The sequence below is a fragment of the Vombatus ursinus genome, unplaced genomic scaffold, assembly GCF_900497805.2.
Source record: "Vombatus ursinus unplaced genomic scaffold, bare-nosed wombat genome assembly UNPS02014830.1, whole genome shotgun sequence".
NCBI lineage: Eukaryota > Metazoa > Chordata > Mammalia > Diprotodontia > Vombatidae > Vombatus > Vombatus ursinus.
Genome location: NW_020954608.1, coordinates 39014735 through 39031070, shown reverse-complemented (window position 1 = coordinate 39031070; position 16336 = coordinate 39014735). Strand labels below are relative to the sequence as shown.

General features: G+C 37.4%; 1 protein-coding gene across 1 annotated transcript in view; it reads right to left on the bottom strand.

The window, feature by feature from the left end:
- Positions 1 to 2012: 2012 nt before the first annotated feature.
- The window catches only part of ITPR2 (inositol 1,4,5-trisphosphate receptor type 2), a 507541-nt gene continuing 493217 nt past the window's right edge, over positions 2013 to 16336 (bottom strand). Inside the window, exons 56-57 of the mRNA XM_027838537.1 lie at positions 5666 to 5827; positions 2013 to 3738 (exon numbers count right to left, since the gene is read on the bottom strand). Of these exons, the coding sequence (XP_027694338.1) occupies positions 3652 to 3738; positions 5666 to 5827 (249 nt within the window). The 3' untranslated portion in view covers positions 2013 to 3651. The remainder of the gene's footprint in view (positions 3739 to 5665; positions 5828 to 16336) is intronic.

Here is a 16336-nt window from a genome sequence, read left to right as displayed (position 1 = left end):
AAAGGAACTGTTTATGAAGCAGGAATGAGAGAGAATGCTTGACAATTGAAAGAATAGCTGAGGATTAGTATTTCATACCAGTGCAAACAAATAAATCTGTTCTTTCTTTCCATTCAGAGAATACAAAGCTTCATCTTATGCAGGAATGCTATCTGTTGCTTAAGTTGTATGCAAGGGAATCTGCAATGTAGCTTAGCTAGGATACAGTGAGTGCCAGTAGCTCTGGACTTGGACTCACAGAACCTGGGTTTGAACGGAGCCTCTGCTTTCAATTCACAGTGGACTTTGATCAAATCACAAAATTTCTCTGGGCTTTGGTTTTCTCATCTAAAAAATAAGGGATTAGGTGATGTGACTTCTAAAGTACTTTCCAGCTGTAAAATCATAGTGAGATCATAATCTCACCTTTCCATGTCTTGCCCCACACATCCCCATGATGGTTTTCCTTCTTTAATTAAATAATTTGAAAATACTTTCATTAGCAGGCATTTTTCTAATACTGCTTATAACCATCATTGGCTAGAATGACTATCTTATAAAATAGTTAGGTAAGGTGTGATTTAAAGGTTTAGTCAAGAGTAAGGAGCAGTTGAATCAATTGCAATATTGTAGTACCTCAGAGATTGAACAAGTGAAGATGTCTTGTCAGGATAAGGATCACTTGCCCTGATGGGCGCATATCAAGGATGTTCAGATATTTGATTCACACACACAAACACATACATACCATCTTCCTCAGGTGCTACCAACAGCATCTCACTGTGGTCAGGAGCAAAGTTGATTTTTTATTTGTTATTTTTTCCTATGTGAATGTATATTTTAACTTTTATTAGAAATTAATGAGTTTTGAAACTATACAGTGGTGTCAAACTCATAGAAATGGATCCCAATAGTCCACTGCATATTGACTTAGAAAACCACAAATTAACATTATCTATGTTGTATTTTTATTTATCCTATTAAATATTTCCCAATTACATTTTAATGCCTTTCAGGAGTTTTACAGGCTGGGTACTGAACTGAAGCATTGTGGTTATATGCGACATCTTAAAGAATTTGAAATTCAATTTCTATAACTGACATCCACTAAAGTCCTGCTTTGCTCTCTTATGGTAAGATGACCCTGGGCCCTTTAAGACTGTATTAATGGAGCACAAGGTCCTGGGAGGTCTTATCAAGGTGGCATAGCTTTGAGTATGGGTCAGTGGGTCAGCAATTGATTCTCTGCTATCAGAGGAAAAGCTTGGCTAAGTTTGGTGAGGCTCATCACAAGTAATGATGATGACACTGATTATGAAGATGAACTTCACAATCACTCAAAAGAGCTTAGTCTACTATCCACATGGAAAACACCAAATCAAAGAATAGCTATTATGTAGAATGTGCTATTCAGTTAGGTGACCAGTAGGAGTCAGTATGGTACAGTGGAAAAAGCATGGGCTTTGGAGTCATACTACCTTGGATCAAATTCCAGCCCTGACACTTTGCTACCTGTAGAATTTTGGGCCCGAGTTTGCTTCCTCATCTATAAAATTAAGGAGTTAGATGAGACAACCTCTAAGGCTTTTCTGCTCTATGCTTCTATGACTCCAATGAGCTTATCTATTAGTACACATTGCTCACATAGACACTTACAGATGAATGAGGCACTGTATTCTGAATTTAACAGAAATAGAATAGGCCAGATTGCATTTGGGAAACTGTGCAATGTTCATAATGATTCCTTTTCATGGAAAAGTCAATTTTGAAAAATGTCATCAATATTCTTCTAATGATGTTATATGTCTGTGAAACATGGGATAGAACATTCTCTCAAGAATGAAAGGTATGGGTCATCAAAAGGGTAATGGAGAGTCATGGTGAGCTTGACTAAGATGTAGGATATTATGAACAAAGTATTGTACAAAAAAAAAGCAACACAATAGATATTATCAAAGGATCGTTGGACTGGAAAATGAAGTGAGTTGGTTATCTAGTGAGAGTGAGATAAATCTGATGGATTGCACACATGCTTCACTGGTACCTAATACATTATTGAGAGATTTAATATATTGGGTGATCCCCTTTGTGGAAGACATATAGAAAAACATGAAAAAGGTTACATAAGATGAGAAGGTGGGTTTCAACTTGCGCAGTTGGAAGGGATACTCCCATGTCAATGAGAGCAGAGAACCATCAAAGTATTGCGGTAGCTTATGAAGATTGTCTACATGGGATAGAAAAGTTGAGATTTGCTTTAGTAATAGTAAAAGAAGAGTTACCTATACCAATCAGACCATCAATCCTTTGAAGTACTGAAGTATTCTATAATTGTATATATGGGACAAAAATGTTAAACCATACAAGATCACCAGGCTCTCAGCTCTATAATATTGCTCTTATTTTTCTAAGGTTTTCTTATCTGCATCTTGCCCTAACATGCTAAACATGATATTTATAAGAATGATCTTGTAGAATGAAGGAGAGCAGGTAAAAAAAAATTAGTTTTCTTTTGTCATTTGGCCTTTCTAGCTAGTTATGAATATTCTTTTATAACTTAATATGAAAAGTATTTTACCTTTGGGAAGGGTTAAACATCTTCAATATATTTTCAAAACCTCTGATCAATAGTTAAAATTTCAATTAAAATCAACATTTTCTCTCATTTTCCATAAACTTCTTGGCTTCTCTTTTCAACTAAAGGAATAGCATAAATAAGACTGCTGATTTCCTTAAGCATTGCATGCACAAATCAAATTGCTCCTATCATGTGCTTATAAAATATAATGCCACCATTTTAAGTCCCTCAAGACTTCTGCCACCTTTAGGCCTTTTTAATTTTTCAATCTCAATCTGAGTTTTAATAGCACATATGCATTCAAAAAATCTTTCCATGGGGCTTACTTTTGGGTTTTTCTTCTATCTTTTAAAATCTTAGAATATAAATAACTATGAAACATGTTTCAACAACAAGATAAGTAAAAATTTCCATTTGCAGCCACATTAATAGAGAACATTTGAATCCAAAAAAGAAAAAGAAAAGAAAAGAAATCACTTTTCCAGTTAGTTTGTCAATGTAACATGCATAAGCTCCAAAGGATTAAATTCCCACTGTTGTAAATCCATTGTGCTTCATGTTATAAATAAGAAAATTGCCTTGTGACAGCTAAAATTCAGTAGCATTGACAATTTTTGCAACTCTCATTGTTTTTCTACACTAGTAGAAATTAAAACATAGAAACATTATTTCCTGTTTCCCCAACTTATTTACTATAATTAACAGAGTATTGCAGATGCTGCACCACCATGGCAGTCATTTGATACAGTGAGACAAACCTGATTCCTATTAATTTCTATCTGCCTTATTTTTCATCCTCACCCTGTTCCTCCCCAATCATTCTTTTCAATTGAAGATATGTCAGGTTGCTTGAAGAATGTATAACATGTACCCCAAAGTACCCTTTGTAGCTATTACATTTTCATTTGTGGTCTTCTCAACCATGAAAAACAGTTGTAAATTGTTCCCAGAGCAAAACCACTTAACATCTTGGCACTTGGTTGTTTTTAAGTTTGTAACAATAGGCACTGTTCACTCCCCCCGATCTCAGTTCTTTATTCTGTAATCAAGCAGGGATACTGATGAAAGGCTAGTCACGGCTTCCCCCCATGGTATCAGTGCAGTGGCATGTGATGATTCACATGGGGTGTGTTTGATCCAAGAAAGCCCAGTCTCTGCTTATTTTTCCTTTGTTCTGTCATCTGTGGTGGGAGGGGGGAGGGGGAAGGAAACAGAGGGAGAAAGAGACAGAGAGATAAGCTGATTTTCTCAACTATTAATGAATACTATTGAGCTATGATAGATAGGCATGGCTTAATTTCTTTTAACATCCATACATTGCTAGGTGCCACAGAGAAACATATACATGTGACTAATCTTAAAGGATATGTCTACCAACATTCTAGCCTGCAGCTAGGAAACAGGAGACAATGATTCCTTTAATATATAACTATGATTCACAAAAGTATAAGAAAAAATAATGGAGATCGGACCACATTTGTGATTTCATAGGTTTAGGGAAACTCCCTATATCAGTGCAGCTCAACATCTTTTCTGCAACTTTCAGCCTTAGAGTTGCCTGGTGGCCCTGAGAGGTTAAGAAGTGCTAAGAGTCTCCAGTCTCACACATAATAGATGACATACATATAACCCAGTTCTTCCTGATCCTGAAGATGATTCTGTGTCTGCTAAGCCAACCTACTTTACCGTAATACAGTATGTTAAGAACAAGGATTACAGCTGTTATTAGAAATATAATTATTAGTAATATGGTGCCATGCAAGAAGGGATTGACTTGTACGACTAGAACATAACCAATGGTGTTCTGCTTTCTTGGGTGACTACAGCTAGAGAAAATATTATCCATCAAGGCTCAAGCTGGACTTGTGTATTCAGTATTAACTTTTTTCCAGCCTTTGAAAGTAACTCCCTGGAGGGTAAAGAGCTCAGTACTATTGCAGAGCTGCAAGTAGCATGGTGCACCTAGGGCTGGGCCCCAAATGCTACCATCCTCAGGATGTAATTTCACCTCCAGGGGAGTGAACATCCCATCTCACCCCTCCAAACCATCCCAGTGTCAGCAACCTGGCCTGGGTTCCAAAGCATCCAACATCCTGTAGCTTTCATACCTCTTCTGGTACTGATCAGCCCTACCACAGCACTAACAAAGTCAGCACTAGCTCTCCCCCAATATACTCCTCTACAATCCATTTTCGTTTTGCTCTCTTAGAACCTTCTATATTGTTACACAGTAGGAAGATCACTGATTTGAACCCAGGGGATCTGGGTAACTTTGGATATGTCACTTCAACTCTTTGAGCCTCAGGTCTCTCATCTGTAAAATCAAGGGATTGGATTAGATGACCTCTGAGGTCCCTTTTAGATCTAAATCTATAGTCATAGTTTCCTTGATCTCAGAAGCTTTCTGTCTTCTGGTGCTCACAAACTCAAACTTTCTCTTAAAGGAACCACATCTTTTGGCACCCTTTCCAAGACTGGATGGTCCTCTCATACTCCCTGACACATGGGGCCAGATGAAAGAGTTTCTATATCTCTTGTTTTCCCTCCCATTTTCAGACCATTCCACTTTCATGGGATGTTGTGTCATCCACAGAGATGACCACCATCTCTTATTTCTCCTCTAAAGTTCATGCCCTTATGTCCAAACTCTTGTTGCTGACATCTACGGACCAGGTGACTCTCTCTCTCTAATAAGTTAAGAACCTGGTTCATACTCTTTTCCTTTACCCCAGAATATGGCCTCCAAGGACCCCAACTATCTCAATTCCCATGACCTCTGTCTCTAGTCTACCTTAGCCATGCAGAGTAGTGGTCATTCCTTGTACTATCCTCTCACCTCTTTACCATACTCCCACCCCTTGCCCTAACTCAACTTAATTTCCCCTATGTACTCGAATCCTTAGTTAAGGCTTTGCACCGCTCTCTTGAATATGTGGTTTTAAGATGGAACTTTGGTGTTACTGACCAATGTAGAAGATCTTGATCAGACCTAATTTTGTTTCATCCATTGTACTTCAAGGAAAAAAAATCCCTTTTGATAAAGTTTTCTTTGCAAGAGTCTCCTGGTCTCCACTTCAGGCATGCTCTACCCACTTTGTGAACACTTACCTGTTCCTTGAGCTCAGCTAACTGACCAGACAGCTGTTTGACCAGACTCATGGTTGATTCTAATTTCTCTTGCAGATTTCTAATTTCATTTTGCTCGCAGTCACTTTCATTGCTAACTAGAGACATGGCTCGCATCCGAGGAAACCAGTCCAAGTTCTTCTCCTAGAAACACATATATAAAATCAAGCCAATAAGGATGGGTCCAGGGTAAAGACCATGAGATTTTAGAAACAAAACACAAACGACAATTTCTACTCATTGTAGTGAACATTAGACTAAAGTTTGCTCACAGTGTCAAAGTTAAGGTGTAAAGTGTGTGGCCTGACATTGATCCTGTCATTGCCAGGCAGACAGATTGCTAGGGATTAAGTAAAGCTCCCTGTGGGGTGGTGGGGGAGGAAGCTGGTGAAACATTCAGTACAGTGCCATGAACCCCAAGGCTCCCCGTGAATCTTAATTTGAAGATGATGATGTAGGGTCTAGTCTGGAGGCTGAGAAAGGAGATCCAAGTATGTGTGGGTACAGTGTGAGCTGTTTCCTGCCCCCTGGCAATGGGAATAAAAGCAAGAGCGTAGGATGGGGGAAATAAAGGAGTGGCAACACAAATATCTCAACTTTAACCAGCCACCCACCTAATTCCACCCCCGACTTGAGTAGTTCTGTCTCTGAGCTCAGCTTGGGGAAGAGAAAAGTGGCAGGGCATGGCCTCAGGTTACTCAAACACTTGCCTCTGCTTCATTTAGAAACATTTCATTACAGCCCAGCAAGTTTCAGAGTTCAACTTCCCCAGAACCCAAGCAGACTTTTTTTGGGGAAAAGTAATTTTTTTCCAAGCTGTGGGTGAGTGGGGAGAAGCTGGTCCGGTAATGGCTCGTTACCCCTCCAGCTCTTTCTGGTAGCTTCTCCTCAGGAACTCTGCTGCCTTATTTGTAGAAACTGTTGACCTTGGGGATATTTCATCTATTGACTTAGCCTCTGTGGTAAAAGACATCTTTCCCTCCCTCCATAGCTCACTACTGTTTAGATGCTATTTTCCGGTGGCAAGAAATACTGCTGCTGTGGCCAATTGTCCTCCATCTACAGGTAATTTAGAAAAATCAGAAGCTTGAGCTGGCCTCACACAGGAAAGAGATAGGGCCTAGATCCACGATTTTATTGGCATTAGGCACTTCTGGGAGAGAAATTCTTTCTACCAGTTCAGGTAGGCATCTTCACTGCAACTTAGAATTGAGAGTCCTGCCCAAAGCTACTTTGTGTAGGATGTAGCACCTGAACTTGCTTCTTTGTGGCCTCTAGGCCATCTCTCTATCCCCTACCCCACACTACCTCCCAGACTTACATAAAATCATGCACAAACCTACAATGAAACCGAATGCAGCAAACTGCATTACATCTACACATGAAACTCCCCATCTTGGCTATACTAGTATAGATCCTTTTCAGCCTAGCAGCAGTTCCTGAGACACTTACTACCTGAACTCCTGCTTCTGATCCAAACACTGCCTTCTGCCTTTGGCTGTTCGCCTCAGCACCTAACTCCATTTCTGTGCCCTGACACTTCTGGCCCCAGTGTCAATCTTTCCCCCTCCTCCACATTCATACTGGATTACTGAATGCCTTATTCCTTTCATGTTCCGAAGTCATATCTTTTCACTGGCTGCCCAGCCCCTACCACCACCACCACCACCCCATCCTGCCCTACCCTCCTCATCTCTGTCTCCTAGATTCTTTGGCTCCTTCAAGAATCAACTAAAATCCCAACTTCAGTATGAAAGAGTTCTGTTCCCATTCCCACCCCCAGTTCCTTCCCTCTGAGATTACCTTCCTTACTGTGTATGTGTGTGTGTGTGTGAAGGGAATAAGCATTTATATAGTATTTAATATGTGCCAGAGACTGTCCTAAAAGCTTTTACCTCACAACAACCCTGTGAGGCAAATGCTATTATTAGTATCATCACTATTGTACAGTTGGGAAAACTGAGCTGAAGGTCAAGTGATTTGCCCAGGGACTCATACCAAGTTAAGTGTCTGAGGCCATATTTGAATTCAGGTCTTCTTGACTCCAAGCCCAGCACTCTGTCTCCCTCACCATCAAGTGCTTACCTCTCTTTCTCTCTCACTCTCACTTTCTCTCACTCTTTCTCTCTATCTCTTCTCAAGATATTTAAATATCTTGAATGTACATAGTTATTTGCATTAGAATGTAAGCTCTTTGAGGGCAAGGATCTTGTTCTTGTCTTTTTTGTATCCTTGGGCTTAGCACAGTGACTAGTATTTTATTTTTAATTTATGGAATAAAACAAGCATTTCCATAGTACAATAAAGAAAAGATGATTATACATGAAACTACAAATCTACTATGCACAACTTGTTATTCCTTTCAAATATATAATAAAATTATCGTGTAAATTTCTTTTTTTTCTCTCTCCCCCCCCCAGGGATGGCTACCATCTAAATGTGTCTAAACCATGTGTCTAAACAAATAGGTGTGTGTATGTGTGTGTGTATGTAAAATTATTCTATACATACTTCTATTTACTGTTCTTTCTCTGAATGCCAACAATAGTGTCTTTCTTCATATGTCCTTTATAGTTAATTTGGGTATTTATAATAGACAAAATAACTTATTCACTCAAAATTGTTCTTAAAACAATATTGCTGTTATTGTATACAATGTTCTCTTGGTTCCGTTCATTTTGCGTTTCATTATTTTGTGCGAGTCTTTCCATGTTTTTCTAAAATCATTGAGTTCCTCATTTCTTATAGCACAGTAATATTCCACCACAATCTTATATCACAACTTGTTCAGCCATTTCCCAATTGTGATGTACACATAAGGGAGAATATTCTGGTAATACTGGAAGGATAAACTGGAGGATGGAGAGAGCCAAGGCATAAAAAATATGTAAGGAGTTTACTGCAACTGTTCAGGTAGAAGACAGAATAAAAATGGATCAAGAATGTAGGTAGAGCAATTATCTTTACCAAAGTGATGAGATACCTCTTCCTCTGAGACAGAATGGAAAGAGGAGAGATTGGGTTATGATACTGAGAAATCCTGAGCCGGAAAGTTGAGGGAGTTGCTGTAAGATAACCTCAATCTTCTCAAGTAAGTAGTCAGTCAGTCAATAAGCATTTATTATGTACCTGTCACTGTGTACTCATTTTTCCCCGGAGGCTAACCTTTGCCTATCACTCAAGGCATTTTCCACTGGCTCACCATACTTTTGTCATATTGTTCCCTTCCATATATTTACTCTGTGATCTATTTAAACTGAAACCCTTGTCTGTCCTCTGAATGTGCTCTACACTTTCCTGTCTCTGTGCCTCTGCTCATTACCTATGATTGGAATGAATTCCCTTCCTTTCTTCACCTATTGTACTTAATGCTTGTTGGACTGAACTAAATTGAAACTGCAGAAAGGAAAACAATCCCTCCTGCAGATCTGTCTTTGCAGATATACTTATTCTATGGGGTGTAGTCTTTACTTTTTAAATCTTCTGGACCCTACATAGAAGAGAATTGAGATTCCTAAAACAGTAAGCTGCCACCAGTTCTGGCCAGACTTCTTTGAGGAAAATAGGAGTATCATCTACTGCCCTTCTCTGATGTAAGTACTGGATGCAGGTAGTGATTAAAAGAATCTTTTTGGTTTAAAAAAAAAGGGAGAGGAGACAGATCAGAAAGGAAATAAAATAACAATACTGAAAGAAACATGACATAGAGAATTTAAGGCAGTGTCCTAAGGCATACAACAAGTTTCCCTAGGTAAACCTATGACCTCTCTTCCTTTCTCAAGTTTTACTGGAAATTTTATAAGTTGTCGGCATCCTCTTCCTTCCTTCTCCCCACTCCTCAGGGAGAGAACCTCTTCCAAACTGCCAATCAGAATAAAGCAATGGGTCAGTAGTTGTATGTATCCTAATCTTCATTCCTAAAGAATATATTTCATTTCCTACGAGTTTGAAGGAAGAACTCTTGGGTAAATTCCATTTTGAAAATTTATAGCAAAGCATGGACAGCAACAAGCTGTTGCAATGAAAGGAGTACACAGCCACACAGCAGTTGTATTTCATTCTATATGTAGCAGGGAACTACTGAGGATTTTGAGCAGGGGAAGGAACAGTCAAACCTGTTCATTAGTAAGATTATTTTAGAAACTATGTAAAGACTGGAGAAAAGTGAGACTAATGGCAAAGAAATCAGTTAGAAGGCTGTTACAATAATTCAGGTTAGAGGTGAAAAGATCTGAACTAGGGTGATGGTGGTATTAGTAGAGAGAAGGGGCTAAGATGGGTAGCCTCTGGTAGGGAGTTTTAGGAATGGGAAGTCTTGTACATGTTTATACACAGCAAGGAAGGAAACAATAGATAGGGAGATTGAAGATTAGAGAGAGTGCAAGTAATAATGGGTCAATTTGCTGGAGAAGACAGTAGGATATATGTATGGGGGTTGGTCTTGATGAAGAGAATGGCAACCTCTCTATCAGAGACTGAAGTAAAGGAAGAGACAGTAGGGATGATGTAAAGGAATTGTGAAATACAGAAAAAACAGAAGAGAATGTTCACAGTGAATGGCATCTATTTTCTCTGCAAAATATTGAAGGTCTTCATCTGAGAAGGTATGACAATGTCAGCCAGTCAGTCAATAAGCAATGTGGTGCTGTAAGACATTTGAGGAAATAAAAGGTTTGGAAAAGCTTTTGTGGTAAGTAGGATAGGGAATAAATTAGGAGGAGGTGGAGGATCCAGGTGAGATTAGATAATGAACATTTGTGGTGGATCCCATCAGCATGGTTGCTGGAACCTTATGTGGTACATTTTCTATTTTGTTTATAGATATGCTTGTTTGCTGGATCCACAGAATTATAAAGAAAATTGATAATACAACACAAAAAATATCAGAATGATCAGAAATAAATCAAAATGGAAACTAGTTATTATCATATTTGCATTTGTCTCGTACATAGGATTTAGCATTTGATTATGGATGTTTGTTTCATCTGCAGTCTTGGTTACTTTTACATTATCTTTTCTTTGACATGTCAAATTTGAACACATTACCTTGCCACCTAAAACTCCCCTTCCCCTTAACTTCTTTATTTCTCTTAATAATACAATTAACCACTCGAAATCTTTACCTGAAACCTTGGAGTCATTGACTCTTCACTCTCTCTTACATCCAATTGATTGCTAAGTCCTGTGGTTTCTGCCTCCGCAATATCTCTACCATCTGTCACATTTGTTCACCTCCCACTGAAACCACATTTGCTCAGGCTGTTATTCCCTCCTACCTAGACAACTGTAATAACTGGTCTTCCTGTTTCTAGTCTATCTCTTATCCTGCTCATCCTTCATGAACTCTCTCTTCTTCCATGTCAAAGACAACACCATTCTTCTAGCTTCCCAAGTGGATAATGTTGGCATTATCCTCAATCTCTTATCCTCTCTCATACCACTTATCTAATCATTTGCCAAATTTTGCTGTTACTACCTGCAAAACATCTTTCATATTCAACCTCTTCTCTCTACTTACACAGCTAGAACTAAGACTTCAGGGCCTTAACCTCTGCATCATACAAACAACAAAAGTAGTGAGCCATCTATTATTATAATTATTATAATTCTTGTTTTGAAGAACACCTTGAACTTGCTTTGTAAAACCCCAAAATGACTCAGAACTCAGTCTGAGAAACAAAATGGAAGAGAAAGAGTTCATACTAGGGAATTTTAGTTACACCTTTGCTGTGGAAGCTGAAAGATTTAACCACAGAGGACATTCACTGGTCTAAAGGACATCATTGGCCTTACCATGTTGACCTTTAAATCTGTATGCTACTCATCACAAGAGTTCAGTTTGTTCTCTACTTTCTCAATGTACGTATGTGTAGTATGTCTCATGATTATGCACATGATCATTAATGGTGAAGTACTTATTTTGGTTAGTATTAACTCATTTCCTCATTTCATGGAGAATGAAAATATTTGACTACTGGATGGTGTTAAAGGAAGTTCTGGAAAATTAACCATTTTGTTAAAGGTCAAAATTTTGATTCCAATAGCACTAGTAAGTGGCTATTCCAAGTTCTTTAAATGCAAAAGCCAAAAAATATCTTAGGAACAAGGCTAACTAGTCATGTCTGAGTAAAATCCCTTGAAGGAGCAAATAACAGTCTTGGACCTCTTTCTTTTTGAGAAAAATAGTACCATCCTGATGTACTTTGATGTATATATTCTATATCTTGATAAAGATATCCTGAACACATATATATTATATATATTTGTATTATGTACATATGTATATTATGTATATCCTGATAGAATATAAGCTCATTGAGAGTAGAGATTATTTGTTTGACTATTTGTATATCCAGTGCCTAGCAAAATGCTTGGCATATAGTAGATGCTTAATAAATGATTACTGACTTATTCTGGAGAACAGAAAGACTACCAGATTTAAGTTAAAAAGTAAAAAAAAAAAACCTTTTGGAAAAGGGGTTTAACTTGGTTCATATGGCCCTTGAAGGCAAAACTAGGAACAGTAGGAGAAGTTGCAGAGAGAACAATTTAGGCTTCATAGAGGAAGTTTCCTAACAATTACAGTTTTCCAAAAGTAGAATGGGCTGCCTTGGGAGAGAATGCATTCTGCATTACACCAAGCAAAAGTTAGATGACTATTTTTCTAGTATGCTGCAGAAGGAATATTTTTCAGATATTGGTTGAAGTAAGTAGTTTTGAGAGGTCCCTTATAACTGAAATTCTGTGGTTTCATTTTATATTTACTCAACTTTAGATTTATTAAAAATCTGTTATATTTTAATGAGTAAATTATGACATTAAGACTAGCACCTTGGGGGCAGCTAGGTGGTGCAGTGGATAGAGCACCAGCCCTGAAGTCAGGAGGACCTGAGTTCAAATCAGGCCTCAGACCAAATACTTGACACTTAACTAGCTGTCTGAACCCGGGCAAATCACTTAACCCCAATTGCCAAAAAAAAAAAAAAATTTAAAAAAAGACTAGCACCTTAATTGATTTTAATATATGTTGTATATATAATTTAGGGAAAGCAACAGGAATTATAAAGTCCTGAGAACACGATTAAGATCTAGAGCTGGATAAATTTGAGGGAGGAAATATACTACCTTCTGATTCTGTGATGTCAGTGTTTAATAGTAGACCTTCTTGAAAAGACTACCATTAAAATATATGGCTACATTCTATCTCACAAATCAGACTTTTTCCCCCTTTATTCTCAATCACTTTTTACTTATAAAATTTTCAATCTATAGGTCTCATGTCCCTTTATCCTTCCTGAGATTTGTTTTGCCAAACCTATTGGTAAGGCTAAGAAATTTACCAAGGAGTTCAATTTCCCCAGAGGGCTATACATTTTGCATTTTATTTCCTTTTTTTTTCTTTTTTGGACTTTGGATCCAAGTAGCCCAGAAAACAATTAGTAGGTTCTGTTCTGAAAATGGAAATATTATGATCATTAATATTATATTATATGGGATAACATTTTATACACACCTACAATATATTTTTAAATGGTGTTTACAATGAGCAAAAGATGTAGTTTCTGCTATAATAATGATTTTATGCTAAACAAATTATCAGGAAAAGGAAAGATACTTGTGGAAACAGGTCAGTTTGATTAGTCTTATGTAAAGACAGGAAGAAAGGGATGCCTTCCTGCACATCGCAGCTTCACTTGGTGAAATTCAGAGTAGGCTTTTCACTGTTTCATTAACCACAAAGATTGTGACTACAATTTAACAAGTTAAAATAACTAAGGGAATAAAAACACACCAGTGTCAGAGTTAAAAGTATGCTGCACCGTATTCCACTGATGCTCAATAAATACTAACTGAAGATGAGGAAGAAAAAACAGAAGCCATGTTTTAGGTTGTTCAGATCCAAGACTACTTTTTTCTGGATGAAAGTGGTATGGGCTATGAAATGTATTCTTAGTTGGAAGGGTAAAAGGTGGAAGGTACAGGAGAAAAGATCAGATTATATCCTTTAAAAATTAAATTTTATTCAATTGTCAGAAGAAATTAGAGTTACTGGAAAACAAGTTTAGAAAATTTGGGGCTACCAATTTTATTTATTTTTTAAAATAAGTTTTACCGGTCTTTTATCTTTTTATATTACCATAGTTCCCCCTGTACTCCTCCCTCTTCCTCTCCACAGAAACATCCCATATAACAAATAATATTTTTAAACACAAAAAGAAAAGAAAAGGGGGGGAAAATCCCAGAATTGGTCACTAGATTCAAAAAGGCTGTAAAAAAAGTATTACATGTTAACACTTGAGGACCTCCCACCTCTAAAAAAGGGTGGGAAGTTCTTCTCATCTCTTCTTTTGAGCCATGCTTGGTTTTTGTAATACTGCAACCATTCGCTTTTGATATTTTTGGTGAGTTTTTTCTCCATTTACATTGCTGTGTTAGTATATTGTTTTATTGGCTCTGCTTACTTCACTCCGCATCACTTTATGTAGATCTTTCCATGATTTCCTATATTCATCATAGTCATCATTTCTTATAACATGGTAATATTCTGTTGCATTCATATTCCACAATTTGTTTAGCCATTCCCCAATCAATGAATATGTCTTTGTTTCCAATTTGTTGTTATCACAAAAAGTGCTACAATTTTTTTGTATTTTGGCATAATATATATATCATATATTATGACTTCCTTGGTATGGGCAATGGATTTTAGAAAATGGACAAGAGGCAATAGTTAATCCTGCAGTAATGCCCAGATCATATTGGGTCACTAGACCAACCCAAAAACACTTCAGTGACTCCTCATTAACTATTAAATTCCAAATTCCTTAGTGCAGTATTCAAAGCCCTCTTCCCATCCTAGGTTTGGCTCCAAACTACCTTTTTCAGCATTAACTCACACTACCTCCCTTCACATACTGTATGATATAACAAAACTGTACAGTTTTCTATACTCCAAATATGTCCTATACTTTTCCAGCTTCATGACTCTGTTAAGTTCATTGCCTACTGTATTTCTGGAATGAGATGTCCTCTTTCCTTCATCTATTACTATTGAAATCCTATCCATTGCTCAGGGCCCAGCTCAAATGCTATGTCTTCATGAAGCATGTGAGCTGTACAGTTTTACTTTATCATACAGTATGTGACAGGAGGGACAACTAATATATTGAGTGACAGATTCAAGATTCAAAACATCTTGACAGGTTGGAACAATGGGCCAAATCTAGTAAGATTAAATGTAAAGTCTTGCACTTAGTCCATTAACAAGGATTTACTGAGTATCTATCATGTAAAAAGACAAAAAGCAAAATAGTCATTGCTCTCAAAAAGTTAACATTCCAAACTAGAGAAATACCACATGCACATATATAGGTATATGCAAAATGTATACAAAGCAAATACAAGATAATCTTGGGAGGACTGAAGGTAGAGAAGTAACTAGCACCTTAGGAGATCAGGAAAAAAAAATCAGCTGCCTAAGTACAGGATAAGGTTGCAGATAGATTGCACAGCAGATATAGTGCCAGGCCTGGAGTCAGGAAGACTCCTCTTTGTGAACTCAAATTTAGCCTCAGACACTTAGTAGTTGTGTGACTCTAGGAAAGTCACTTAACCCTGTTTACCTCAGTTTCCTCACCTGTAAAATGAACTGGAAAAAGAAATGGCAAACCATTCCAGTATCTTTGCCAAGAAAACCCCAAATGGGGTCACAAAGAATTGGACAGGACTGAAAACAACTAAACAAACAGGATAAGGAAGATGTATCTAGAAAATAGTTTACATAAAAATGACGGGCAAACTCAGTATGATTCTAAGTATAACATGGCTTCTAAAACATTATGCTCTTTCTTTACATTTCTTTAAGTATAGTGTACAAAGCACTCAATAATGGGAATATCTAGCATGAAACATAATGGAGGAAGCATGCCTGAGCCAAAGGTCATGAGACATATTCTACAGTCATACAATCCTAATACTCTCATTGGATGTACTGTGTTCAAGCAGATACTTAATGACCATCTCTTAGGGATGCTCCAGAGGGAATATCTGCTTTGGGATAACAGCTGGATTAGATGATGTCTGGGGTCCTTTCCATCTTTACAATTCTAGGATTCAATTTTGGCCCTAATACAGAATGGTTTGCCCAAGTTTTCCACATGCATGTGTGTGGGTTCCCTACCTCCCCCCAAGAGTCTCATGTTTCTGGTAATCTCCAGGTAACTCTGCCCTAAGAAACCTTAAAATAGAATTTTGGTATTTCAAATTGTACTTTGCTTCAGATGACACAATGCAATAACCATTTTGTGATTTAATCATACACAATAATTTTGCCCAGTGCAGATTCAGCTAATCCACAATTTGATAAAAATTCATCCTAAACTACAAACCAAAATAGCTTTTCCACAAATCCTGTTTGACACTTTACTATCAAGATCATGTATGATAACCAATCTCCATTGTATACAAATATAAGTAAGAGAGTTAGGAATTGGGATGCATCTATGTGCAACTAGATACACAACTCAAGGGAAAATAAAAAATTGATAGCAATTACAGATAAATATTTATGTAGGAAAAAAACACTAAAATACTGCCCATGGTAGATTGATAAATCAATATTTTTGCAGCTAGTAACCACCAGAAATCTTTTTA